Source organism: Mauremys reevesii, linkage group 2 (assembly GCF_016161935.1).
Source record: "Mauremys reevesii isolate NIE-2019 linkage group 2, ASM1616193v1, whole genome shotgun sequence".
Taxonomy (NCBI): domain Eukaryota; kingdom Metazoa; phylum Chordata; order Testudines; family Geoemydidae; genus Mauremys; species Mauremys reevesii.
In genome coordinates this window covers 129,305,558-129,332,528 of record NC_052624.1, presented here as the reverse complement: position 1 = coordinate 129,332,528, position 26,971 = coordinate 129,305,558, and the positions used below count along the sequence as shown (strand labels likewise).

General features: G+C 43.9%; 1 protein-coding gene across 7 annotated transcripts in view; it reads right to left on the bottom strand.

Moving 5' to 3' along the window:
* The window catches only part of MARCHF6 (membrane associated ring-CH-type finger 6), a 145,131-nt gene that overhangs the window by 86,209 nt on the left and 31,951 nt on the right, over positions 1-26,971 (bottom strand). For all 7 annotated transcript variants that reach the window (XM_039526548.1, XM_039526547.1, XM_039526553.1 and 4 more), the window contains 3 exons: positions 17,747-17,890; positions 14,878-14,950; positions 4,639-4,804 (listed from right to left, as the gene is read on the bottom strand). In XM_039526548.1, the coding sequence (XP_039382482.1) occupies positions 4,639-4,804; positions 14,878-14,950; positions 17,747-17,890 (383 nt within the window). The remainder of the gene's footprint in view (positions 1-4,638; positions 4,805-14,877; positions 14,951-17,746; positions 17,891-26,971) is intronic.

The following is a 26,971-nucleotide window of genomic DNA, read 5'->3' as shown; positions in this document are numbered from 1 at the left end:
TCCCTATTCAAGCCCAAATTAATGGTGTTAAGTTTGCAAATGAATTGTAGCTCTGCAGTTTATTGTTGAAGTTTTTTTGTTGAAGGATGGCTACTTTTAAATCTGTTATTGAATGTCCAGGGAGACTGAAGTGTTCTCCTACGGGCTCCTACTCGAACAGATACAGACAGACATCATCTTCCTTTCCAAGTGCAAACAGATGGACATCATACCAAATGGACTGAAGGTCAAAAAATCCATTGCAATTGACATACTACACTGACTATGGTGAGAGATTGTGCCACACACTCTCAAAGAAACTGAGGAACCCCTGATCAGCATCCTGTACTGCAAACAGAAGATCAAGAATGAGCTCTCAAAACTGGAGACTCTCATACAAAATCAAACTTCCACGTGGCTGGACTTTACAAAAACGAGACAAGTCATTTACAACACACACATTACTTCTCTACAGAGGAAAAAGGACAGTAAACTATCTAAACTCCTACATGCCACAGGGGACTATAACAGCGGTACCCTTAACTCACCAAACAATATTGCTTATCTATCCAACCACATACTTAGCTCGGCAGAAGAGTCTGTCCTATCTCAGGGACTCTCTTTCTGCACCCTCACCACCACCATGCATGTGATACAGTTCTGCGGTGATCTGGAAGCCTACTTTTGCTTTCTCCAACTGAAGGAATATTTTCAACACACCACTGAACAGTGCACTGACCCACAGGAAACCTCCTATCAACACTACAAGAAGAATTCTGCATGGACTTTTCCTGATGGTCGAAATTACAAACTGGACTTCTACATAGAGTGCTTCTGCAGATGTGCACAGGCTGAAATTGTGAGCAAACTGCATCACTTGCCTCATAACCTCAGCCGTACAGAACGAAACACCATCCACAGCCTCAGAAAGAATTCTGACATAATCAAAGGGGCTAACAAAGCAGGTGCTGTAGTCATTAAAACAAGTCGGATTACGAACAGGAGGCTGCCAGGCAACTCTCCAACACCGCATTCTAAAGGCCACTATCCTCTGACCCCACTGAGAAAAGAAACTACACCATCTGCTCAAGAAACTCCCTGCTATAGCACAGGAACAAATCTACACAGACACACCCCTAGAACTCCGACCAGGAATATTCTATCTGCTACCCAAGATCCATAAATCTGGAAATCCTGGACACCCCATCAGCTCAGGCATTGGCACTCTTACAGCAGAATTATCTGACTATTTGGAATCTCTCCTCAGACCCTACACTACCAGCACTCCTAGCTATCTTTGAGACACCACTGACTTTCTGATGAAATTACAATGCATTGGTGATCATCCTGAAAACACCATCCTGGCCACCATGGATGTAGAAGCTCTTTACACCAATATTCCACATGAGGGTGGACTAACAAGCTGTCAGGAACAATCTCTCTGAGGAGGCCACGGCACACCTGGTGGCTGAGCTTTGTGACTTTGTCCTCACTCACAACCATTTCAGATTTGGGGACAACTTATACCTTCAAATCAGTGGCACTGCTATGGGTACCCGCATGACCCCACAGTATGCCAACATTTTTATGGCTGACTTAGAACAACTCTTCCTCAGCTCTCATATCTTAGGGCCCCGCCTTTACTTACGCTGCATTGATGACATCTTCATCATATGGACCCACGGGAAGGAGGCCCTTGAAGAATTCCACCAATATTTCAACAATTCCACCAGACCATCAACCTCAGCCTGGACCAGTCCACACAAGAGATCTACTTCCTGGACACTACGTGCAAATAAGTGATGGTGACATAAACACCACCCTATACCGGAAACCTACTGACCTCTATACTTACCTACATGCCTCCACCTTCCATCCAGGATGCATTAAATGTTCAATTGTCTACAGCTAAGCCCAAAGATACAACTGCATTTGCTCCAATCCCTCAGATAGAGACAAACACCTACAAGATCTTTATCAAGCATTCTTAAAACTACAATATCCACCTGAGGAAATGAGGAAACAGATTGACAGAGCGAAACGGGTACCCAGAAGTCACCTACTACAGGACAGGCCCAACAAGGAAAATAACAGAACACCACTGGCCATCACATACAGTCCCCAGCTAAAACCTCTCCTGCACATCATCAACGATCTACAACCTATCCTGGAAAATGATCCCTCACTCTCACAGACCTTGGGAGGCAGGCCAGCCCTTGCTTACAGACAGCCCCCCAAGCTGAAGCAAATACTCACCAGCAACTACACACCACATCACAGAAACACTAACCCAGGAATCAACCCCTGTAACAAACCCTGTTGCCTACTCTGTCTCCATATCTACTCTAGCAACACCATCAGAGGACCCAACCACATCAGCCACACCATCAGGGGCTCATTCACCTGCACATCTACTAATGTGATATGTGCCAGCATGTGCCAGCAATGTCTCTGCTATGTACATTGGCCAAACCAGACAGTCTCTACATAAAAGAATAAATGGACACAAATCAGACACCAGGAATGGTAACATACAAAAGCCAGTAGGAGGACACTTGATAGAATCATGGGATATTAGGGTTGGAAGAGACCTCAGGAGGTCATCTAGTCCAACCCCCTGTTTAAAGCAGGACCAACACCAACTAAATCATCCCAACCAGGGCTCTGTCAAGCTGGGCCTTAAAAAGCTCTAAGGATGGAGAGTCCACCACCACCCTAGGTAACCCATTCCAGTGCTTCACCACCCTCCTAGTAAAATAGTGTTTCCTAATATCCAACCTAGACCTCCCCCACTGCAACTTGAAACCATTGCTTCTTGTTCTGTCATCTGCCACCACTGAGAACAGCCTAGCTCCATCCTCTTTGGAACCTCCCTTGAGGTAATTGAAGGCTGCTATCAAATCCCCCCTCACTCTTCTCTTCTGCAGACTAAATAACCTGAGTTTCCTCAGCCTCTCCTTGTAAGTCATGTCCCTCAGCCCCAATCATTTTCGTTGCCCTCTGCTGGACTCTCTCCAATTCGTCCACATCCCTTCTGTAGTGGGGGAACCAAAACTGGATGCAATACTCCAGGTGTGGCCTCACCAGTGCCGAAGAGAGGAGAATAATCACTTCCCTCGATCTGCTGGCAATGCTCCTACTAATACAGCCCAATATGCCACTGGCCTTCTTGGCAACGAGGGCACACTGCTGACTCATATCCAGCTTCTCATCCACTGTAATCCCCAGATCCTTTTCTGAAGAAATGCTGCTTAGCCAGTCAGTCCCCAGCCTGTAGCAGTGCATGCGATTCTTCCGTCTTAAGTCCAGGACTCTGCACTTGTCTTTGTTGAACCTCAACAGATTTCTTTTGGCCCAATCCTCCAATTTGTCTAGATCACTCTGGACCCTATCCCTACCTTCCAGCGTATCTACCTCTCCCCCCAGTTTAGTGTCATCTGCGAACTTGCTGAGGGTGCAATTCATCCCATCATCCAGATCATTAATAAAACATGTTGAATAAAACCAGCCCCAGGACCAAACCCTGGGGCACTCCACGTGATATCGGCTGCCAACTAGATATCGAGCCGTTGATCACTACCCATTGAGCCCAACAATCTAGCCAGCTTTCTATCCACCTTATAATCCATTCATCCAATCCACACTTCTTTAATTTGCTGGCAAGAATACTGTGGGAGATTGTATCAAAAGCTTTGCTAAAGTCAAGATATATCACATCCGTTGCTTTCCCCATATCCACAGAGCCAGTTATCTCACCATAAAAGGCAATCAGGTTGGTCAGGCATGACTTGCCCTTGGTGAATCCATGCTGACTATTCCTGATCACCTCCCTCTCCTCCAATGCTTCAAAATAGATTCCTTGAGTGCCTGCTCCATGATTTTGCCGGGGACTGAAGTGAGGCTGACCGGTCTGCAGTTCCCCGGGTTCTCTTTCTTCCCTTTTTTAAATATGGGCACTATATTTGCCTTTTTCCAATCGTCCGGGATCTCCCCCAATTGCCACGAATTTCCAAAGATAATGGCCAATGGCTCTGCAATCACATCAGCCAACTCTCTCAGCACCCTTGGATACATTCAGTCTTCCTGGACATTCAACAACAGATTTAAAAGTAGCCATTCTTCAACTAAAAAATTTCAAAAACAGACTCCAGAGAGAAACTGCAGAGCTACATTTCATTTGCAAACTTAACACCATTAAATTGGGCTTGAATAGGGATTGGGAGTGGCTGGCTCACTACAAAAGCAATTTTCCCTCTCTTGGTATTGACACCTCCTCATCAATTACTGGGAGTGGATGACATCCACCCTGACTGAATTGGCCTTGTCAACACTGGGTCTCCACTTGTAAGGTAACTCCCTTCTCTTCATGTGCCAGTATATTTATGCCTGTATCTGTAATTTTCTTTCCATGCATCTGAAGAAGTAGTTTTTTTACCCACGAAAGCTTATGCCCAAATAAATCTGTTAGTCTTCTAGGTGTCACCGGACTCCTCGTTACATAGTACTGTATATTTGAAAGTGTAGAAATAAGATCCCCTTGCAGTAAAATGTATTAAATTGAAGTGGACAGGTTTTTCACCATTTATTCTTCCATGTGCACATCCTCCCCTCCCATCCTCCACTTTATTTTAAACTAATGGGCATTTTACAAACTTTTACCTCATTTTGTTGGCCAAGACCATTGGGTGGCTGTTGATTTTGTTCCAACCACTGTGGTGCTCCTCCATGGACAATCTGTTCACGTAACCACACTAGACTGATAAATGCACAGAGTGTGCATGTCACCACAAAACAACCCTGCAAACAGTCCGCCAATAAATTTTCCCTGTTAAAAAGAACAAGACATTTATGTTAATATATTTTTGTTTAAAAAAAAACACCAATCATTTTTGTTCACATAGAATCCCTCAGTCACAATCAGTTAAACTAAGTTCTCATTTTGTGATCTGAAGAGCTACATTTCCCAGCTCCTTTAGTAAGGAATGTACATACAAGTAATATTTCCATTTCAATGGAAAAAATGAACAAAGCAAATGTTCTTAGAAGACCATTTTACTGAAGAAAACTCTATATATTTAAACTTAAATCAATTCACAACATTGTTTATCTTAACTCCTTTGAGAATTATCAAAGGCTTTGATTAATGCAAGTCTGACTTTTCCAGTGGTCTCACTGACCACTCTGTGACATTAGGAGAGGTTACTCACCTTTGGAGTAACTGGAGTTTGAGATGTGCACCCCAGTGGGTGTTCCACTTTAGCTGCTCATGCGCCCTTGCACCTTTAATTGGAAATCTTTGGTAACAGTGGCTGTTCTGCCCAGGTCCTACACATCCTTGTGCCTCGTACCATAAGAACGGCCATACTGGTTCAGACCAATGTTCTATCTAACCCAGGGGTCTCCAAACTACGGCCCGTGGGCCGGATTTGGCCCAGGGCTTCCATTTGTCTGGCCCTCCAACCAACAAGGGAGAAGCAAACAGCTGAGTAGGCAGGCGGAGCAGGCAGGGGGAGGGGCTGCCGGCAGCAGCTCACACAGGGCAGCAGCACAGCTGAGCTGTGCAGAGGGGTGAATGCCCCCGGGAGCCAGTGTACCCCCAAAAGGGGAACCAACTTAGGGGAGAGCCGTTGCTGCAGCCAAGCAGGTACAGGGAGAAGCAAACAAGCAGGCTGCAGCTGAGTAGGCATGCCGAGCAGGCAGGGGGAGGGGCTGCCGGCAGCAGCTCAGGGGGAGAGGGGGTAGCTCAGCTGAGCTGTGCAGAGGGAGCCAACTTAGGGGAGAGTTGCTGCTGCAGCTGAGCAGGCACAGACCCCTGCCTTAGAGTAAAAATACAAGCCAGATGCTTAATTACATCTCCAATAAATGGAGTAAAGAAGATGGAAATTAACACTTTCATAATGGTTAAATTTGAACTACAGCACTAATAGAACTAAACAGTATTTGTGTGATACAAATGTGTGAGTTTTTAGAAATAAAAAAAAATGCGAATTTTTTAATGTATTGACAAATATTTTGTGTGATTTCACAGTACCTGCATCAATTAACTTTTATACCTGATTTAGAATTTAATGCAACACTGACACAGTAGTGTTGTTTTTTAACTATTTTGCATATATTTAATTTCTTTCACAGTCGCTTCGGCCCGCAAAGCCCTTTAAAAAAATCTAATATGGCCTTCGTCTCAAAATTTGGAGATCCCTAATCTAACCCAATATCTGCCAGATGCTTCAGAGGGGACTCAGTAGAACAGGGTAATTACTGAGTGATCCATCCCCCTGTCATCCAGTTCCAACATCTGGAAATCAGAGGCTGAGGGGCACCCAGAGCATAGGGTTGCACCCATGACTATCTTGGCTAATAGCCATTGAAGGACTTATCCTGCATGAATTTATCCAGTTCTTTTTGAACCCAGTTATACTTTTGGCCTTCCCATCCCTGGCAATGAGTTCCACAGCTTGACTGTGTGTTGTATGAAGTAGTAATTCTTCTCATTTGTTTTAAACCTGCTGCCTATTAATTTTATCAGGTGACCCCTGGTTCTTGTGCTATGTGCAGGGGTAAATGGCACTTCCTTATTTACCTTCTCCACACCACTCATGATTTTATAGACCTCTATCATATCCGCCATGGTCATCTTTTTTTCCAAACTGAACAGCTCCAGTTCTTTTAGTCTTTCCTTATATGGAAGTTGTTCCATACTCCGAATCATCTTTGTTGCCCTCCTCTGTACCTTTTCCAGTTCTAATACACCTCGTCCTCGAAATAACGCTGTCCTGGGGACCCAAAAAATCTTACCGCGTTGTAGGTGAAACCGTGTTATACTGAACTTGCTTTGATCCACTGGAGTGCGCAGTCCCGCCCCACCGGGAGTACTGCTTTACCACATTATATTCAAATTCGTGTTATATCGGATGGCATTATATCGAGGTAGCGGTGTATATCTTTTTTCAAGATGCAGCGATCAGAACTGCACGCAGTACTCAAGGTGCATGCGTACCATGGATTTATATAGTGGCATTATTATATTGACTGTCTTATTATAGATTCATAGATTCTAGGACTGGAAGGGACCTCGAGAGGTCATCGAGTCCAGTCCCCTGCCCGCATGGCATCACCAAATACTGTCTAGACCATCCTGGATAGATATTTATCTAACCTACTCTTAAATATCTCCAGAGATGGAGATTCCACAACCTCCCTAGGCAATTTACTCCAGTGTTTAACCACCCTGACAGTTAGGAACTTTTTCCTAATGTCCAACCTAAACCTCCCTTGCTTTAAGCCCACTGCTTCTTGTTCTATCCTTAGAGGCTAAGGAGAACAAGTTTTCTCCCTCCTCCTTATGACACACTTTTAGATACCTGAAAACTGCTATCATGTCCCCTCTCAGTCTTCTCTTTTCCAAAGTAAACAAACCCAATTCCTTCAGCCTTCCTTCATAGGTCATGTTCTGAAGACCTATCTACCCCTTTCCTAATGGTTCCTAAATTCTGTTTGCTTTTTGGACTCCTGCTGCACATTGAGCAGCTGTTTTCAGAGAATTATCCGCAATGACGCCAATATCTCTTTCTTAAGTGATAATTGCTAATTTAGACCACATCAATTTGTATGTACATTTGTATGACTTGCATCTGAAGAAGTGGGTATTCACCCACGAAAGCTCATGCTGCAGAACGTCTGTTAGTCTATAAGGTGCCACAGGATTCTTTGTTGTTTTTCCAATGTGTATTACTTTGCATTTATCAACACTGAAATTCATCAGGCAATTTATTGCCCAGTTGCTCAGTTTTGTGAGATATACTGAGGCTATACAGGGCTGCATGGATAAACTGCCCTCCTTTCCTTCTCTACCATAAAGATCACAGCTACAGCTCTGAAATAGAGGGGAGGAGGGCAGGTAGTAGAGCACCCACAAGGACATATCTCAAAGAACTCCAGTTACTGCACTTTCTTTGAGTAGTATTCTTGTGGGTGCTCCACTTTACGTGACTCCCTAGCAGCAACGCTTTCAGGAGGTAGGGATTTCAGAGCAGAGTCCATCACTGAACAAAAAATTATGTTGCCTACTGCCGCATCTGATCTTGCAGCATGAATTAGGGTATAGTGGTCGGAAAACGTGCGCTCGGAGGACCATGTTGCAGCCCTGCAGATTTCAACAATGGGAACATCTGAATACAACTACAGCCATAGACTGTGATCTAGTAGAGTTCACAGTCACTCTTACGGTTTCACTGTAGTTACCTCTCCCGTAACAGGCAATAATACATCCAGAGACCCATTTTGAAAGTCTCTTAGTGGAGACAGGGACTCCCTTACACGTATCTGGAATATAAACAAAGTCTAGGGAGTCTTCCTGAATGGCTTAGTCCCATACAAATGAAAGTGTAATGCCCCCTTAGCATCTGGTGTATGAAAAGCACACTCCTTTGTAGACTGATGTGGCGTAGGGAAAGAAACAGAAGGTGAAGAGTTCAGTTAATATGAAATTCAGAGAACATTTCAGGTAAGAACTTTTGATGAGGTCATAAAGATACCTTCTCCATGAAAAACAAAGTAAAGGAAGAGCCTCCCACTAAAGCTCCCATCTCCCCAACCCTTTGCACAGAACTGATGGCTACCAAGAAGGTCGTCTTCATAGACAGAGGTAGCAGTGAGCACGTAGTTAATGGCTCAAAGGGTTGTTTCATGAGATGGTAAAGAACCAGGCTGAGATCCCAAAATGATATAAGGGCTCTAATCTAAAAAAAATAAAATAAAATAAAAATTGATAAGTCCTCTCAGGAATCTCACTGTGGTTGGATGAGCAAATACCAAGAAACTGTCTATTAGCACATGGAAAGCTGTTACTGCCCCCTAATGAACCTTGATGGAACTCCCAACAGGTAATCCAAAATTGATGAAAGAAATGATTGGACAGAAGAAAGATGGCATCTGTTACACCAAAGGTTATATCTTCTCCATTTCTGATGTACATAAGTCTAGTAGATTCCTTTCTGCTATTTAACACTATCTTTTGTACTTCCGATAAACACTTTGTCTCCACTCCCTAAAACCATTAAGAAACCAAGCTTGTAGTTGCAGGATATTCAGACTGGGGTGAAAAGTCTGACCCACATTCTGACACAACAGTTAAGGTTTGATTGGAAGCCACCACAAAGTGAGAGAAGTGAGTTTGATGAGGTAAATAACCCAAACTTGTCTTGGACAAGTTGGTCCAATCAAAATTACTGTAGCTTGGTCCTGTGTGATCTTGATAAGGACCTTTAAGAACAATGGAGTTGAAGGATATGCGTAGAAAAGACCTTTTCTCCATGTAATGATGAAAGCATCTCCTAGAGAGGGAGGACTGAGCCCCCTGCTGGAACAGAATTTCCCACATTTTGTGTTGACTTCCACAGCAAAATAAATAAATAAATAAACAAACAAACAAACTCGACCTTTGGAAATCCAAGTTGGGAATATTTCACTGGGGACTCGAGAGTACAACTCCCACTCTAATTAAGGGAGAAATGTCTGCTCAGGTTGTCCGCCATAATGTTGTATATACCCAGGAGGTAACAAGCTGAGATGACTATCCGATTGGCTACGCCCCAGCTACAAATCTTTATAGTTTCGGTGCAGAGTGAGGGTATACGCACTCTGCCCTGACAACTGATATAATATACGCAAGCTATGCTGTCATGATCTTGATGGACTTGTTTTGAATAGGGGAAGAAAGTGGAGGCAAGCATTTCTGACCACCCTTAATTCCAACAGACTGATATGCAAGCACTGTTCCTGTTGTGACCATTTGCCCTGGCCTGTGTGAGGACTCATCCCAAGAGGGAAGTGACCGATGTTAATATGACCGTAGGAATTCCTGCACAAATTTTGGATGGATTCATCGACCAGGTGAGTGACTGCTATCAAAAAGATACCAGCTTGCTGCAACTATGTGTGTTGGGTACATAAACACTCCTGAGCCACCTCTGGAGATATCGAAGATGCAACCTGACATTATGTGTCACAAAAACACAAGCTACCAGGTGTCCCAGCATTTGCAGACATGCCCTTGCTGGAACTTGAGACCTGAGCTGCTCTCTTTGCATGAAGTTCTTTAAGAGCAAAGAACCTGTTGAGGAGGAGATAAGATCCAGCCATTATCGAATCCAGAAGCGCTCCTATAGATAATTAGCTGGGCAAAGTAAAGACTGACTTTGAGAGTTATCTGCAGGCCTAGACTTCAGAACAGTGAAGTTGTTTGAACTGCCTATCATACCGCCATACCACACCTAACCAAAAGAAGGCTGAGGGGAGATATGATTGCTCTCTATGAATACATAAGAGAAATAAATATCAAGGAGGGAAAGAGTTATTCAGTTGAGTGCCAATGTTGACATGAACAAATGGATATAAACTAGCCATCAACAAGTTTAGGCCTGAAATTAGACAAAGGTTTCTAACCATGAGAGAAGTGAAGTTCTGGGGAGCAGTTAGGAGGCAAAAAAAAAAAGGCTTCAAGATGCAGCGTAATAAGTTTATGAAGTGATAAGACTGGCTACAAAGGCATGTAGCCAATCTGCAACTGCTGGTAGCAAGTATCCACAACAGTCAGTGATGGGACACTAAATGGGGAGAGGGCTCTGAGTCACTACAAAGAATTCTTCCTCAGGTGTCTGGCTGGCGTGTCTTGCCGAAATGCTCAGGGTCCAGCTGACCATCACATTTGGGGTTGGAAAGGAATTTTCTCCTGGGTCAGATTGGCAGAGACCATGAGCGGTTTTCACGTTCCTTTGCAGCATGAGGCAGGGGTCACTTGCAGGTTTAAAGTGGAGTAAATGGTGAATTCTCTGTAACTAGATGTCTTTTAATCATGATTTGAGGATGTCAATAACTTGGCCAGAGGTTAGGGGTCTATTACAGGAGCAGGTGGGCAAGGTTCTGTGGCCTGAAATGTGCAGGAAGTCAGACCAGATGTTCATGATGGTCCATTCTGGCCGTCAAATCTAGGAGTCTTCTTTGAGCTGAGCTGACGTCCCTCAAAATTGCTGGAGGTACATTGCCCCTCGATCCCAATAAGGCCAATGAGGGAGACCCATAAGGCCTGGAGGGAGGAATCCAAGCTGGTGATCCCAAGGCAGGGATCTGGTGTCCAGCTGCAACAGAAAATGTCGTCTCCTGGAATAAATTGGTGATCCTTGAACAGAAAGTTCAGAGTCTGAATCAAAATGTTCCTCCACATATTGTACAGGAGGTGACAACTCCTCCTTGTGAATGGTCAAAGATGGAGAAGAGGTACATCTCCCAGAAACATGAGCAGTCAGTGACCCAGCCAACCTCACTACCAAGAGGTGTCTGGAGATTGCAAGGAGCAGAAATTCAGGTTCATTTGGCACCATAAAGTCTTTTGGGTACAGGAATTTCTGCAGTACTGGAAGTACAACAAAACTCGACATCAGCATGGATGATGTTGCAGAGGCCTGTGGTCTCCAGTGACTGGATCTTCTGTAATGAGGAATTCTGTTTTGCTCCTTTTATCACCCTCCTTATACTTGGAGTGGGAAGCTCTCAGTACGAGCAGTGCAATTATTGGTAAACTCAGTCAAAGATAGCGTTGAAAGACCAGGGTTTCGGTGCCATCTTCCCCTTGGACGCTCTTGGTGACTGATCTTGATGATGATGGGGCACAGGATTCTCTGTATCCAGGTCGGAAGCTGGTCTTAAGGCTTGCTCCCTCATTAATAGTCTATTTTTAATTCCTTGTTTCTACGGGATCTACCCTTAAAAGAAGAGCAGATTTTACACTTGCTTGGAACGTGAGAGTATTGTATTTGTTGCAAGTGACCACCACTCACAGGGACTGCTTCTCAACAAAAGAGGCACCTTTTACATCTCAGGGAGCCCAGTATTCTCAACAGAAGAAAAAGCTGTTCAAGTCCTTCAATATGGGAAAAGGAAAAACAAAAATGTTTGGGGTTTTGTTTTTGTTTTTTAAAAAAAGGGGAAAGGAGAACAAACATTCCAACTCTAAGGTACTAAACCTACTACTATTGCTAGTATGAAGAACCATCTATAAAGCAAAAATACTAATAAAAGGGGAGAACAGGTACACAACAAACAGGCATATTGTAGACTGCCTGGCTGAGAAGGAACTGTGGGCAGTTCACCCACGCAGCCCTATATAGTCTTGGTACAGAGTATGAGGATGTGTAGGGCACATGTACCAGGAGAAGAAACACTGCTACCAAAAATCTCCCATCAAAAGTGAAAGGGGTGCCCATAAAGTGAAGCATCCACAGGGACACCACTTGAAGAACTACTTATTCCAGGGAGACACTTCTGTAAGAGATCTGACTCACTACAGCAGGGGTCGGCAACCTCTGGCACGTGGCTCGCCAGGGTGCTTACCCTGATGGGCCGGGCCAGTTTGTTTACCTGCTGCGTCCGCAGGTTCGGCCGATCGCAGCTCCCACTGGCCACAGTTCGCCGTTCCAGGCCAATGGGGACAGCGGGAAGCCACGGCCAGCACATCCCTTCCCCGCGCAGCTTCCCGGAGCCCGCATTGGCCTGGGACAGCGAACCACAGCCAGTGGGAGCTGCGATCGGCCGAACCTGTGGACATGGCAGGTAAACAAACTGGCCCAGCCCGCCAGGGTGCTTACCCTGGCAAGCCGCGTGCCAGAGGTTGCCGACCCCTGCACTGCAGGATAAAGCAGGAGGAGAAACTCAAGGAAAATAGTCCTCAAGAACAACAAGAAAAAACAGAAGATACTCGCAAATTAAATTTCTAGACGAAACAATTTACCATATATACCGTATATACTTATTCATTAGCCCGTTCGTTTATAAGCCGACCCCCCAAGATAGTTAGGTAAATATAGCAAAAACTGTATGACCCTTTCATAAGCCGACCCTGTATTTCAGGGTTGGCAAACTTCCCACAGCTCCCATTGGCTGGGAATGGCAAACCGCAGCCACACTGCAGACGCCCCAGGTAAACAAAATGACAATGTATTAGATCAGGTGTAGGCAACCTATGGCACGTGTGCCAAAGGCGGCACGCAAACTGATTTTCAGTTGCATTCACACTGCTCGGGTCCTGGCCACCAGTCCGGAGAGCTCTGCATTTTAATTTAATTTTAAACGAAGCTTCTTAAACATTTTTAAAACCTTATTTACTTTACATACAACAATAGTTTAGTTATATATTATAGACTAATAGAAAGAGACCTTCTAAAAACGTAAAAATGTATTACTGGCACGCAAAACCTTAAATTAGAGTGAATAAATGAAGACTCGGCACACCACTTCTGAAAGGTTGCTGACCCCTGTATTAGATATTCAATTTAATGATTCCATAGAGTTTAAAATCATCAAATTTTGGTGTAGACCCATTTATAAGCCGACCCCCGCTCTTTGATGAGTCACTTTTTTACCATAAATATTCGGCTTATTAACGAGTATATACAGTAGTTTAATTTAGCAATGTTCGTTTCAGATTTGATTCAGTACAAGTTCTGCTTGACAGCTTCAATTTTCCTTTCAATCTCCAAACGCCCGAGGAATTAGAATCAGCTATTGCACAAACAAATGTTAATTAGAATGATTACAGAATGAAGTCAATAATGTTAAAATATTAGATGGTGGCACAAAAAGTAATTTTCCAAGTATTTAATGAAGGCAGTGTATCTCTACACTGTCTTCTTCTATTATGCTTGTTCAACCTCTCACAACACTATGGCTCCAAGTTAACAAGGTATTTAAGCATAAGTGGTCCAAACGAACCTACTCACATGCTTAAGTTAGACAAGGCTTGCTAAAATCAAGGCCTATACCTGGACGGGAAACGGTTGGATATCAAAAACCAAGAGCACATGAGAAAAAGTAGTCTGGCTTCGGATTTCCCCCCTCAAATGATGAGTTCAAATCTGGATTTATTAATGGGTCACAGGGGAAATCTGTACTATGTTCTCATCCTAGTGAGCCTCTGTCCCCATTAAAAAAAAATGGATGTCAATAGAGCCTGACTTGAAGTGTAACTCAAAACTCCAAGACTGAGTGCCTTAAGGCAGAATTGAATGCATTGGCCAAAATGCAAGGCGAGCTAACAGAACTTTTGTTCAATGCCTGTTTGGCTTACAACTGGCTCTGTCAGTATCTGGCTTCCATGTGCATTAACCTCATAAATAATTCAATTACAATATAAAAGCAATTTGAGACTGAGTTGGTGACTAGTATGGACCAGCGATCCGGGGGGGGGAGGGGGAAGAGGGAGGGAGAGAACACCAGGGTGATAATATTATATAGAGCCTGATGTGTGGAATATTGAAATGACCACTTAAAAGAGAGGCCAATCAATTCCAATCTTTACGAAATCCCCATCATGGACAGATTAAATTAAGTATATAGAAATATAAAATGTAATTAAGAACTAGGGAAGTCATGAAAGATCCAATATCTTAGTAGGTCATATGGCATAAAACAATGAATAGGAAAATTACATAAAAGATGGCTATAATTCTAAAACCTTTAGAATAGGCTCTGCTGCAGTTTAATTAAAGAAAATTAAGTTTTAAAAAAAATAAATGATACTTTACACCATAGCAAGTATACCTAAGGCTGAATAAACCACATACGTCTATTATATGATACGTCTATAATAAGCATTACCCAGGCCCAGTTCTATAAGTCTGATTTGTTCATCCTTCACATCAGCACTTCAAAAACACTTGTAGCACAGCTGTAAAACAGTTGGCTAGGTCTCCTTGCTATGGCAAATATGATAGTAGTAGCAGCCAGTCTAAGAAGGTGTAAAGTCAAAGGATAATGAAAAAGAATTGGGAATTGAGAGTACCAAAAGCAACAACTTTAATAGGCATCTGGTTAAAAAGTCATTATATCAGGCTGGTTAGTACTTACGTTGACAGCATATCTAACGGCAGTGTCAATAGTGAGCTCACGGAGCCAGTAAACAAGCACTTGTAGATACGGCCTGTATAAAAGAAACAAAGTGCTGTAAATACCCTCAGTTATGAGAGAAGAACCCTCTCTAAAGTGACCATTATTAGTTTATTCCAGACTGTTCTTAGCCCTAGTAACAATTTACCTCTGGGACAGAAGCTAAAACCAATTGGTGGGAACCAATACAGATGTGCAAAAAGATTTCATTCAGACATAAGTCACAAAATATATCACTATATAGTTGTTATTCACATATAAGTCCCAGCACTGGCGTGGATGGCTGTCCTTGCAGTATATAAACTTGGGTTGACCGTAAATCTCTAACTTGTAGAAGGATCAAGGCCTCTCCTGATGCACACACAGTACATGGAATAACACCAGCTTTTTTAAGTTAGTTGACTATACTGAACATACTTCAGGAATCTAACATTTTATGGGGTGATGTTTGAAGCCAATAGCCAACTCTTCTGCCATTCTTCAAAAAGAGAACCCCCAAAATGAAACATTAACACATTCATAGAGCCTATCTTAGAAAATGAATCACTTGAAAGATGTGCTTATTTCTACAAAAATACTTATTTCTTTGAACAGGTGACCAAGCATTGCTCCACTTTACTTTATTTACCACTCTACTCTGATACCCCAGCTTGTGCTGATGGTACCACAAGTCCCCTTGGATTAGCGCCGAGAGTCTGCATATGGAGAAAAGTTTCACTTTTATTCAATAATTTAAGGGGGAGAGGAGCAGAGGTCTGTAGGCAGAGGGCAAGGTAGGAGTCTCTGACACTAAACACAACAGTAAACATCTGAGCAATTGGACTTTATGTAGAAAGCCACTATTTACAATAAAATAAAGGATTCTCTTCATACTTAGAATCACTTAGTTTCATTGTAGTGAGTTTCAGGCTTGTACAGGCTTGCATGCTTGCACATATATACATTTTAAAAATAAAACTGTGTTCAATTAAAAAAAAAAAAAGGTGAGATCCCTCATTGTGTCCCTCATTTCAAGGTGTGTTGTCCCTCACTGTTGTTCATTTTGGTGGTCACTGTCCCTCATTTCAGAGTCTGGGGACTGAGCTGACCAGCCCCTCCATCTGCCACAGTTACACGCTTTTTAGCGCGCTAGCTCAATTAGATCTAATGCAGGTATGTCTCTTTGAGCAGGGAGTCAAATCCCCAGCTCAAAGTATAGACATACCTGAAATGAGAGAGGAAGAGTAGGAGAGAGGGGTAGGAAAAGTGAAAGGCCAAGGGAGAGAGACAGAATTGTGATTGGAGAAGAGGAGATGATGAATGGGTATGGGGAAATGAGGAGGGAGGACAAGTCAGTGGAAATAGGTGAATTAAGGGATAAAAGGATTAGGAAGGGAAAAATAAGGAGGGAGAAGGAATGGGAGAGATTACACAATAGTTATGAAAATTTCAGCTTTGGCAGTCACTCATTCCACATACAGAAACCAATTTAAAGGGAAACATTTTCATATTAGTTCTTATATCTAGGACCCTACCAAATTCATGGTCTATTTTGATCAATTTCACAGTCATAGGATTTTAAAAGTCATAAATTTCATTATTTCAGCTATTTAAATCTGAAATTTCGCTGTGTTGTAACTGTAGGGGTCCTGACCCAAAAATGAATGGGAGGGGAGGGGGTGTCACAAGGTTATTGTAGAGAGGGTTGCAGTACTGCTACCCTTACTTCTGTGCTGCTGGTGGCAATGGTGCTGCTTTCAGAGCTGGGCAGTTGGAGAGCAGCGGCTGCTGGCCAGGATCCCAGCTCTGAAGGATCCCAACGCAGAAGTAAGGATGGCATGGTATGGTATTGCCACCTTACTTTGGTGCTGCTGCCTCCAGAGCTGGGCCCGCAGTCAGCAGCTGTCTGTCTCTGGCTGCCTAGCTCTGAAGGCAGCAGCACTGATGTAAGGGTGGCATGGCATGGTATTGCCACCCTTACTTCTGCACTGCTGCTGGTGGGTTGCTGCCTTCAGAGCTAGGCACCCCACCAACAGCTGCTGCTCTCCGGATGCCCAGCTCTGAAAGCAATGCAGAAGTAAGGGTAGCAATAGCACGATGCCCCTAAAATAACCTTGTGACCCCCCTGAAACTTCCTTTTGGGTCAGGACCCCCAATTTGAGAAACGCTGGTCTGGCCCAGTGAAATCTGTATAGTATAGCGTAAAAGCACGCAGAAGACCAGATTTCATGGTCCATGACTTATTTTTCATGGCCATGAATTTGGTAGGGCCCTAATAACTTCTATACATTGTAATAACACCTAGAATGTTAGGCACTTCCAAATGCAGAGGAAAACAAAGTCCTGGGCTTAAAGAGCAGACAATCTAGAAGGGTAGGAGAAAGGGATAAAATATACTATCAAGGTGACAGATAGCATGCACCTATCTTAATTCCAGGGGTGTTTTGTTAAAAAATTGATTTATTTATATTATAAAAAATGTAGTTTCAGGTTTGTTTTGGGAGGGACCTTTGGGTTGAAACTAGGGCTGGTGACAGCTTGTTAAATATTTTTAGTGCTCTCCTTTTGAAATGCTGCCCTGTATTCTCATGCTTCATTAACATTCCCTTAACATGGTCTCTGTTTTCCTACCTATTAGCTATTGTCTGCACTATGCTATTGGTTTATGAATTGGATAGTTTCTTAGACAAAGTAATTTAAAATACAGCAAAATATAAACATCTGAAATAAAATGCGTGGTCAAGTCACAAAGTTGATAACACATGAGAAGTATTAAAGCTGATGGCTATTTGCAAGCTTGTTATAAGAACATCATTATGAAAGTACTTCAATGCAAAAACTCAATACTTACATGCTGTAAGAGGTACAACTCCCAACCATGCAAAGGCCACAAGTGTATAGTGAAACCAGTATCGTATTGCTGTGCCAATACTTGTAACCAGTCCAGCAAAAATGTCTTGGACTGGAAGCCGTGAAGGCATATCTGGGGAATAAACTAAGGAGAGGAAAAGAAAAACACTTTTATAAAACAGTTTTCATATGTGCTTGCAATAAAAGCATAATATAGCACTGCAGTCAATAGCATAATTTTTAAATTATATTTAAGAAAAATGTACAGCAACAACAAACAAATAGTTACAAAGCCAAAAATAAATGAACATTTACTCTCTCTTCACACTTTATATATCCACTACAGGCCATCCCATGCAAGTGACAATGAAACCTTTAAACCACAAGTTCTCCTTAATTCATGTATTTAATTTTATAGAACAACTATTTTACAGACGCTTCAGAGTTTGAGAAGTGTTTGTTTTGGGGCATTAATACCGTCATGTCTACCAGTAAATCCAGGTTACCTCAGAACAAGCCCAACACCATAGGCCTTGAAAGGAGAGAAAAAACTAACTAGAAGTTTAAAATTCTGTAACACAGTATCACCCAAATATACAGAACTCCCCTCCTTTATCACAAGAGACTTCCCTACTCAACCTAATCCCCTGAGAGAAAAGCTAATTAAGCAACAGATCATGTAGAAAAGTCTACAAACTCAGGCCCTGCCAAGAAAGGGAGAAGAAAATTCCAAATTCAAGGGCCCTCCAGAGAGAATACCCAACACCTAAAATGTACACCTCTAGGAACTGTTTCCGGATTATATCAGCTGTTGGATAAAAGCACAAGAAGAAAAGCAGTCACTAAAAATATTGATCAAAAACCATAAGAGACTAACTCAAAACAGTTCCCACAACAAAACTCCAAAGGTTTACACCATAGCTATTCCAATCCAACATTTTTTCCTTCTTTTAAAATGAATTCACTGGTTATGCCATTCAGCTGTCTGGAAAGTTTCACAAACTTTGGTCTAATTTTTCAATAACTTTTCCATACTATATAATTTTTAAGTTCTAACCACTTCATCTGGCTCCTGCATCCCTCACAGCTAGCCAAAAGTCAGGCTCTGACTTACTAATATGATTTTTTTGTATGTTCTTACATGCAACTGCTCAATAGTTTATTAGACAGAGGAAGAGTTATTTAAAAAAAAAATCTAGTCCAACTAAACATTTTATTATATGTGAACATTTATAAAAGTGAACACATTAAAGTCCAGGTTTCATTATACAGTGCAATCATATACTCCCTACGTTAAACTTCTCAGACACTCAGGGCCACAAAACACAACTTATCAACAGCAATAAGGAAATAAAACTTTTTTTTTATTAACAAGGAATGTATTTCAAAAATTAAGCAAGACACTGATCTGCTGTATAACATGAGCATCGACAAGACTTAACTCTAGAAAGTACAGCTGCCATGGGATGCAAATATTTTGGTCAAAATTCTGAGCCCTATCTTTTGTGGGCTTCTCTTTTGCTCCCACAATAATTTGCAGACCCAAGAAAGATTATTTGAATGTCTAAGTACCTGATCACACCCACAAATCAGGTATTTGGACACACAAGGTATATTAATTATGAGTGCAGAGGTTGGCTTCCACAAGTCTGGCCTTTAAACTAATATTCCCCATCTGCTTGCTTTATTCTAAAAACTGCAGCATATTGCTTGTAATAAAATTAAAACTGCTTTACCAAAGAGGCAACTGTTTACCTTCTCCTTGCCTATATGTGAATTGGGACAGGTTTTTAATTTAAGAATCAGGAGTTTAAAATGCAATTTTACAGTTTATTTTCAACTTGTGTGACTTCTGAAATAACGATTTACAAGCCAGTGTTTACCAATTTAAAAGACAATTTGAGAGTATAAATAGGAAGATGGGCAAGTTAATTATCAGAACTTCCTCTAAAGGCTAAATATTTTACAGAGAATACGCAATATACATCTTATTTTAACAATACTTAAAATATCCATGCTGGTTTTAAAACCATGTTATTAAATAAACAGAACGTTAAATGGGTGTGGGGGGAAGGTTTTCCCATTCAGCATGTTTTGTATCAACTAAACATCAACGGTTGATATCAAAATGGAATGTGTCATTACTTATTTCTAAAACCAGGAAAGAATAAACCAACGATTATTGTACATTTAAAAGAATCTACAAATAGGTTTAAGAAATATCCATCCATTTTAGATTTATATGCATAATGTCCAAGATAGCAGAGTTAAGAGGCACATTGCACACATAATTCAACTATATAGATGACATCACAATAAACTGATTTATGAAGATCAGGTAAGTGACTAAAGCTACTGCACCGTTTTATAGTAGTAGTTTTTTTTTGTTTAAAATGTCTATTTTGTACTCCCACAGCGTTAGTCATCTCTACTGACCTCATACCTACCATGGCACCCTTCTGCAGAGTGAAGCCATTCTCTAATGCTAAATAAGACGGTTACTCACCTTTGTAACTGTTGTTCTTCAAGATGTGTTGCTCATATCCATTCCAATTAGGTATGCGCGCGCCGCGTGCATGTTCGTTGGAAGATTTTTACCCTAGCAACACTCGGTGGGTCGGCTGAGTCGCCCCCTCAAGTGGCGTCCCCATGGCGCCAGATATATACCCCTGCCGACCCAACGGCCCTTCAGTTCCTTCTTGCCGGCTACTCCGACAGAGGGGAAGGAGGGCGGGTTTGGAATGGATATGAGCAACACATCTCGAAGAACAACAGTTACAAAGGTCAGTAACCGTCTTTTCTTCTTCAAGTGCTTGCTCATATCGATTCCAATTAAGTGATTCCCAAGCCTTACCTAGGCGGTGGGGTCGGAGTGAGATGTTGCAGAATGCAAAACTGCTGAGCCAAATGCTGCATCATCTCTGGACTGTTGAACCAATGCGCAATGTGAGGCTAAGGTGTGGACCGAGGACCAGGTAGCTGCACGACATATCTCCTGGATGGGTACATGAGCCAGGAAGGCGGCAGATGAAGCCTGAGCCCTGGTAGAATGTGCGGTAAGGTGGCTCATCGGAACATGGGCCAAGTCATAGCAGGTGCGGATGCACGATGTCACCCAAGATGAAATCCTCTGAGAGGAGACAGGTAGGCCTTTCATTTGGTCTGCCACCGCGACGAAGAGTTGGGGTATTTTACGAAAGGGCTTTGTTCGCTCAATATAAAATGTGAGCGCCCTACGGACGTCTAGGGAGTGCAGTTGCTGCTCCCGGCGTGATGAGTGTGGCTTTGGGAAGAAGACCGGAAGGAAAAAATCCTGGTTGATATGAAAGGCCGATACCACCTTAGGGAAGAAAGCCGGATGTGGTCGCAACTGTACCTTGTCCTTGTGAAACACTGTATACAGGGGGTCCACCGTGAGAGCCCGAAGCTCTGAAACTCGTCTTGCCGATGTAATGGCTACGAGGAAAGCTGTCTTCCAGGACAGGTACAGCAGCGAGCAGGTTGCTAGCGGCTCTAAGGGAGCAGTCATAAGTTTGGCTAGAACTAGATTGAGGTCCCAAGTTGGGGCGGGGTGGCATAATTGTGGGTATAATCGCTCCAAGCCCTTGAAGAACCTCGAAACCATGGGCTGAGAGAACACGGAGCGGCCGCTCTCCCCTGGGTGGAAGGTAGAGATGGCCGCCAAGTGCACCTTCAGTGATGATACCGCTAGGCCATGTTGTTTGAGAGACCAGAGGTAGTCCAAGATGGTAGGGAACGATACCTCGGTGGGAATAACATTATGTTGGTCGCACCAGCAGGAGAAACGCTTCCACTTGGCCAGATATGTTAACCTAGTGGAAGGCTTCCTACTACCCAGGAGCACTTGTTGCACCGGGGCAGAGCAACGTAACTCGGACTGGCTTAACCACGCAGCAACCATGCTGTGAGGTGAAGAGACTGCAGGTCTGGGTGGTGAAGTCTGCCATGGTCCTGAGTTATGAGGTCCGGGCAAAGAGGTAGGGGGATTGGGCTGGCTATTGACAGGTCGAGCAACATGGTGTACCAGTGTTGCCTCGGCCACGCTGGAGCGATCATGATCAGGTGGGCTCTGTCTCTGCGGAGCTTGAGCAGGACCCTGTGAACCAGCAGGAATGGTGGGAAGGCATAAAGCAGATGGCTCGTCCACGGTATCAGAAATGCGTCTGAGATCGAGCCCGGGGAGAAACCCTGGAAGGAGCAGAACGTCTGGCATTTCCTGTTCTTGTGGGAGGCGAAGAGGTCTACGCAGGGAGAGCCCCACTTCTGGAAAACAGAATGGATAACATCCGGACATATCGACCACTCGTGAGACAGGAAGGATCTGCTGAGTGATCCGCCAGAGTGTTCCGAACCCCTGGGAGAAAGGATGCCACTAGGTCTATCGAGTGGGCTATGCAGAAGTCCCAGAGCTGGATAGCTTCCTGACAAAGAGGGGGGAAAAGCGCGCTCCGCCCTGTTTGTTTATGTAAAACATGGCCGTTGTGTTGTCCGTGAACACTGAGGCCTTGTAAATGCTCTTGAAACGCCTGGCACACAAGGCGGAATGCTCTCAGCTCCTGCACATTGATGTGCAAGGCCAGTTCCTGAGCCGACCAGAGGCCTTGAGTGCGGAGATGTCCGAGGTGGGCACCCCAGCCGAGAGATGACGCGTCCGTTGTCAGGGTCATTGAAGGCTGAGGCGGATGGAATGGCATCCCTGTGCATACCAGGGAGGGCATCAACCACCAGTCCAGGGAGCCTAGGATGCTCGGGGGGAGCGTGATGATTGTGTCTAGACCGTCTCTGCCCGGGTGGTATACCGAGGATAGCCAAGTTTGAAGGGGACGCAGACGCAGTCTGGAATGTTTGGTCACGAACGTGCAGGCAGCCATGTGACCTAGGAGGCCAAGACAAGTGCGAGCGGAAGTTGTGGGGATATTTTGTAGGCCTTGTATAATTGATACCATTGCCTGAAACCGAGGCTGTGGTAAGCAGGCCCTGGCAAGACTGGAGTCCAAGACGGCCCCAATGAAGTCTATTCTCTGTGTGGGAACACAGTGGAGTGGATTTCTCTATATTGATCATCAGGCCTAGACGCTTGAATAGGTCCTTGACGATGCCCACATGATGGGTGACTTGGGTCTCGGAGGTCCCTCGAATGAGCCAATCGTCGAGATACGGAAAGACATGTATCCGACAGCGACGGAGGGAGGCGGTGATTACAGCCATGCATTTTGTGAATACTTGTGGGGCTGTAGAGAGGCCAAACGGAAGGACTGTAAACTGGAAATGTTGACGGTTGACCACAAACCAGAGGTACTGTCTGTGTGGAGGGTAAATGGCAATGTGAAAATATGCGTCCTTCATATCGAGGGTGGCATACCAGTCTCCGGGATCCAAGGATGGGTTGATGGTCCCCAGGGATACCATGCGGAACTTCAACCTTATCATGAACCTGTTGAGTCCTCGCAGGTCTAGGATAGGTCTGAGACCTCCCTTCGCCTTGGGGATTAGGAAATAACGAGAACAGAACCCCCTGCCCCTCGAGTCCTTTGGTACCTCCTCTATAGCTCCCCTAGCGAGGAGTGTCCACACCTCTTGCAAGAGGAATTGCTCGTGAGAGGGGTCCCTGAAGAGGCATGAGGGTGGGGGGTGGGAGGGGTGGGCGAAATAAACTGGAGGTGGTACCCGAATTCTACTGTGCATAGAACCCAACGATCCGAAGTTAGTTGGGTCCACGCAGGGAGGAAAAAAGGAGAGGCGGTTGTAAGAGGGAGGGAAAGGATCCTGGGAAGCAACTGGTACGCCATCCTCGGGCGTGCCTTCAAAAGTTTGGTTTTGGTCCCACGGGTGGTTTGGACCCCCTTGGGGTCCAGACTGTCGTCTGCGGTTGCCTCGGCCGCGCCTTCTGCCGAAGTCCTGTCTCGGCCTAGGCGGGGGGTAAGGGCGGTGAGGCTGGGGACGGAAAGACCTGCGCTGAGTCACCGGTGTGTGCATCCTGAGCGAGCGCATGATCACCCTGTTGTCCTTTAGGCTTTGCAGCCTAGGGTCAGTTTTTTCAGAAAATAGGCCTTGCCTCTCTGCGGTGCCGACAGAAGATGGCCTCAGCAGGGCAGGCTTGCCAATCGATTGTATGACCCGCACCGGCGGTGCCGGGGGTTGAGGCAGCACAGACTCCGTCAGTGCGATCAGTTCCCTCGCCGTGGAAAATGCCTCCGGCGTGGAGGGAATAGTGAGCTCAACCACGGCGTGCGCTGGGGAGCTTTCAGGCACCGGACTCGACGGCCCTTGCAGGACCGGAATCGACGGTGCCGAAGTTGTCGGTGCCACGGCAGGTGTCTGTGCCCGGCGGTCCAACTTAGGCGGGTGCTCTGGCTGTGGTGCAGGCGACAGCAGGAGTCTTATGTTTCTTAACCCGCAGGGAGAGGGAACGGTGCCGAGCAGACATTGGTGCCGGCGACGGTTGGTGCCGGGGGGCCTTAGCAGTACCGGTACAATCCAGTGCCGAAGAAGCGCTTCTGCCTGATGCGGACTGTCCAGCGCTCAGTGCAGAGGGCGGAGGAGTAAGAGCTGCCTCCATCAGGAGCTGTTTGAGACGAAAGTCCTGCTCCTTCTTTGTCCTCGGCTTAAAGTCCTTACAGATCCGGCACTTATCCGCGAGATGGGATTCCCCGAGGAACTTAAGACAGGAGTCGTGGGGATCTCCTGTTGGCATCGGCTTGTGACAGGCCGAGCACAGTTTGAAGCCCGGTGAACCGGGCATAGGGCCCAGTTCCGGGAGCGGGGAAGGGGCTAATCCCCGAACCTCTTTCAACTATATACACTAACTATATTATAGAACAAGTAAATTAACTACAACTATATAAATTTTAACTATATACACAAGAATTAGCGAGAAAACTACGAGTAGCTAGAGAAGTGGAGATCAGCTAAGCCGCGCTCCACTGTTCCAACGACCGACACAGGCGGTAAGAAGGAACTGAAGGGCCGTTGGGTCGGCAGGGGTATATATCCGGCACGATGGCGGCGCCACGCTAGGGGGCGACCCAGCCGACCCACTGAGTGTTGCTAGGGTAAAAATCTTCCAACGAACGTGCACGCGGCCCGCGCGCACCTAATTGGAATCGATATGAGCAAGCACTCGAAGAACTCCCCAACAAATACCCCTTTCACAAGCGCCTAATTTTTGGGCTTGTCTGTAACTATTATAGTACATTTTACAGAATATGCCTCCGAACTATTAACAACCAATTTAGTTTGCTCAAGTGTACACAGGGTGGATACAAATTGGTTATTTTAAATTTAAATCGGAATTTTTTTAATTTTAGAAACACAAGTTGGGAGTTTTTTATTTTGTTATTTAAATTACTATACATTTCTTTTTAAAAATAAACCTGTTTAAAATGAAATCTGAATTTAATACAAAAATATGTTAAGGCTTACATTTTTTATAATAATTTCTTAAAACATTTAAATAAAAAATAAATTTACTGAATCCATAAGCCTCTATCAAAAACTTTGAGTTAAAGGCTGTTTTTATATATAAAGAAAAAATCAGGGGAAAAAAACATTTAACTTTTGAGGTCAAGCTTCATAAATATGGCACAATAGTAGCAAATAAGGACTATATCATTCACCCTTTTCTAACATAGTAAAATATACAATAAGAAACTGAAAATAATGAGCTATATAACTTCTTAAATAAATGTATATAGATACATCTTCCTGTACACTATCCAATCTATTGTAAAGGCTCTGTTCAGTTGTAAATCAACATTTTAATGGTTATATCAACCAATGAGAATGCACCTTTCTTCAGAAAATTATCTGAAGTACAAATGGAGAAGTTGATTAAAATCATTTAAATCAACTTTTTCCACTTGATTTAAATTACTTTTATTTAAATCAATCCATTCTGCCCACACAACCTACAGCTGTTGTTTTACCTTCTCATTATCTAAATCCACTAAAATCCACTCCTCTTCTGACCGCCACATAAAATATGCAGCCTTTAATTCTGATCATATGGATTGCTTAGAAGTGATGTGCTGATGTGTTGTAACAATTAGAAAACATCAATTTCAAACAATTCCATGCAATTGCAATTAGAGATTATATGTTTTGTGTGGAAGTGGTGGGAGTAGGCATGTGTGTCTTGAGTAATTAATTTGAGTGAGCTGAAGAAATGTTAAGAAGGTGGCCTTTCAATTGCTGTTTTGGTGGTATGACGACTTCAGGACACTTAGCTAATTTTAACAAACTTTATTTGGAGAAAATTTCCAGGTTTTTAAGAAGTCTTCAACAACTTTGGTGGGGATGGGAATAGATATCAAAGTTAATGTCTCAATCAAATTTGAGAGCTACTTCTAAAAAACCTAGTGCACAGCCTGATTTGCTGCCCTCAAACTCCTTGTGCTCTCTGTTCAAGCCCCATTCCCCATCCTTCTTACCATTCCCCCTGGCTCCTCAAGGTGCTGCAGCATAACAAGTCAAGAAATCCAGGAGGGCATGATACAATATGTGTGGAATAGACCAGGACCATGCAGAGGGCAGCCCGGAGACTCTGCACAAAGACATCATTAGCACTTGATGGCTCCAAGCCATATAAAAACAGCAGTGTTTTGGGTAGCCCCTCATGAGAAAGTGCCTGGAATACAGGTTACACTGGGTTGCCTCTACCCCAGCCACAGATCTTTACCCATGGCAAGCCTAGACAGAAGTAGGTGTAGGGATGTGTTGTAAGTGGTGGATTTGGGTGGGCTCAGGTAATGAGAACACATCCCTGTTAATTTCCCCCCATCATCCCATGGCATCCCAGAGCCCATATCTTCCTGAGACACTCTCTATTCCTCCCAATATCTCATATCCAATCTGCCTCTCTTGCTTCCAACGGCCTCTGAGAGGATTATCAGCTGGTGAATTAGGAAGGTGGAATGGGAGCATCAGTACACAGAAGTAACTAATGAATTTGAACAGGTCTGTAGGGTAATTTTTGGCATGATTCTGAATATAAGGAATAACTAATTTTAATTTCACAAATGGTCTATGTCTGACATGTTAGATGAGTGTGTTTGGGGGATAGAAGGGTTGCCATTTGTAAGGACTGCATTTTTTTTAAACTAGAGAAATACAAAGAAGCATGAGAATACAGGGCAGCATTTCAAAAGGGGAGCACTAAAATATTTAACATGCTGTCCATTTGCTTTACAGTTTTATGAATGCTGCA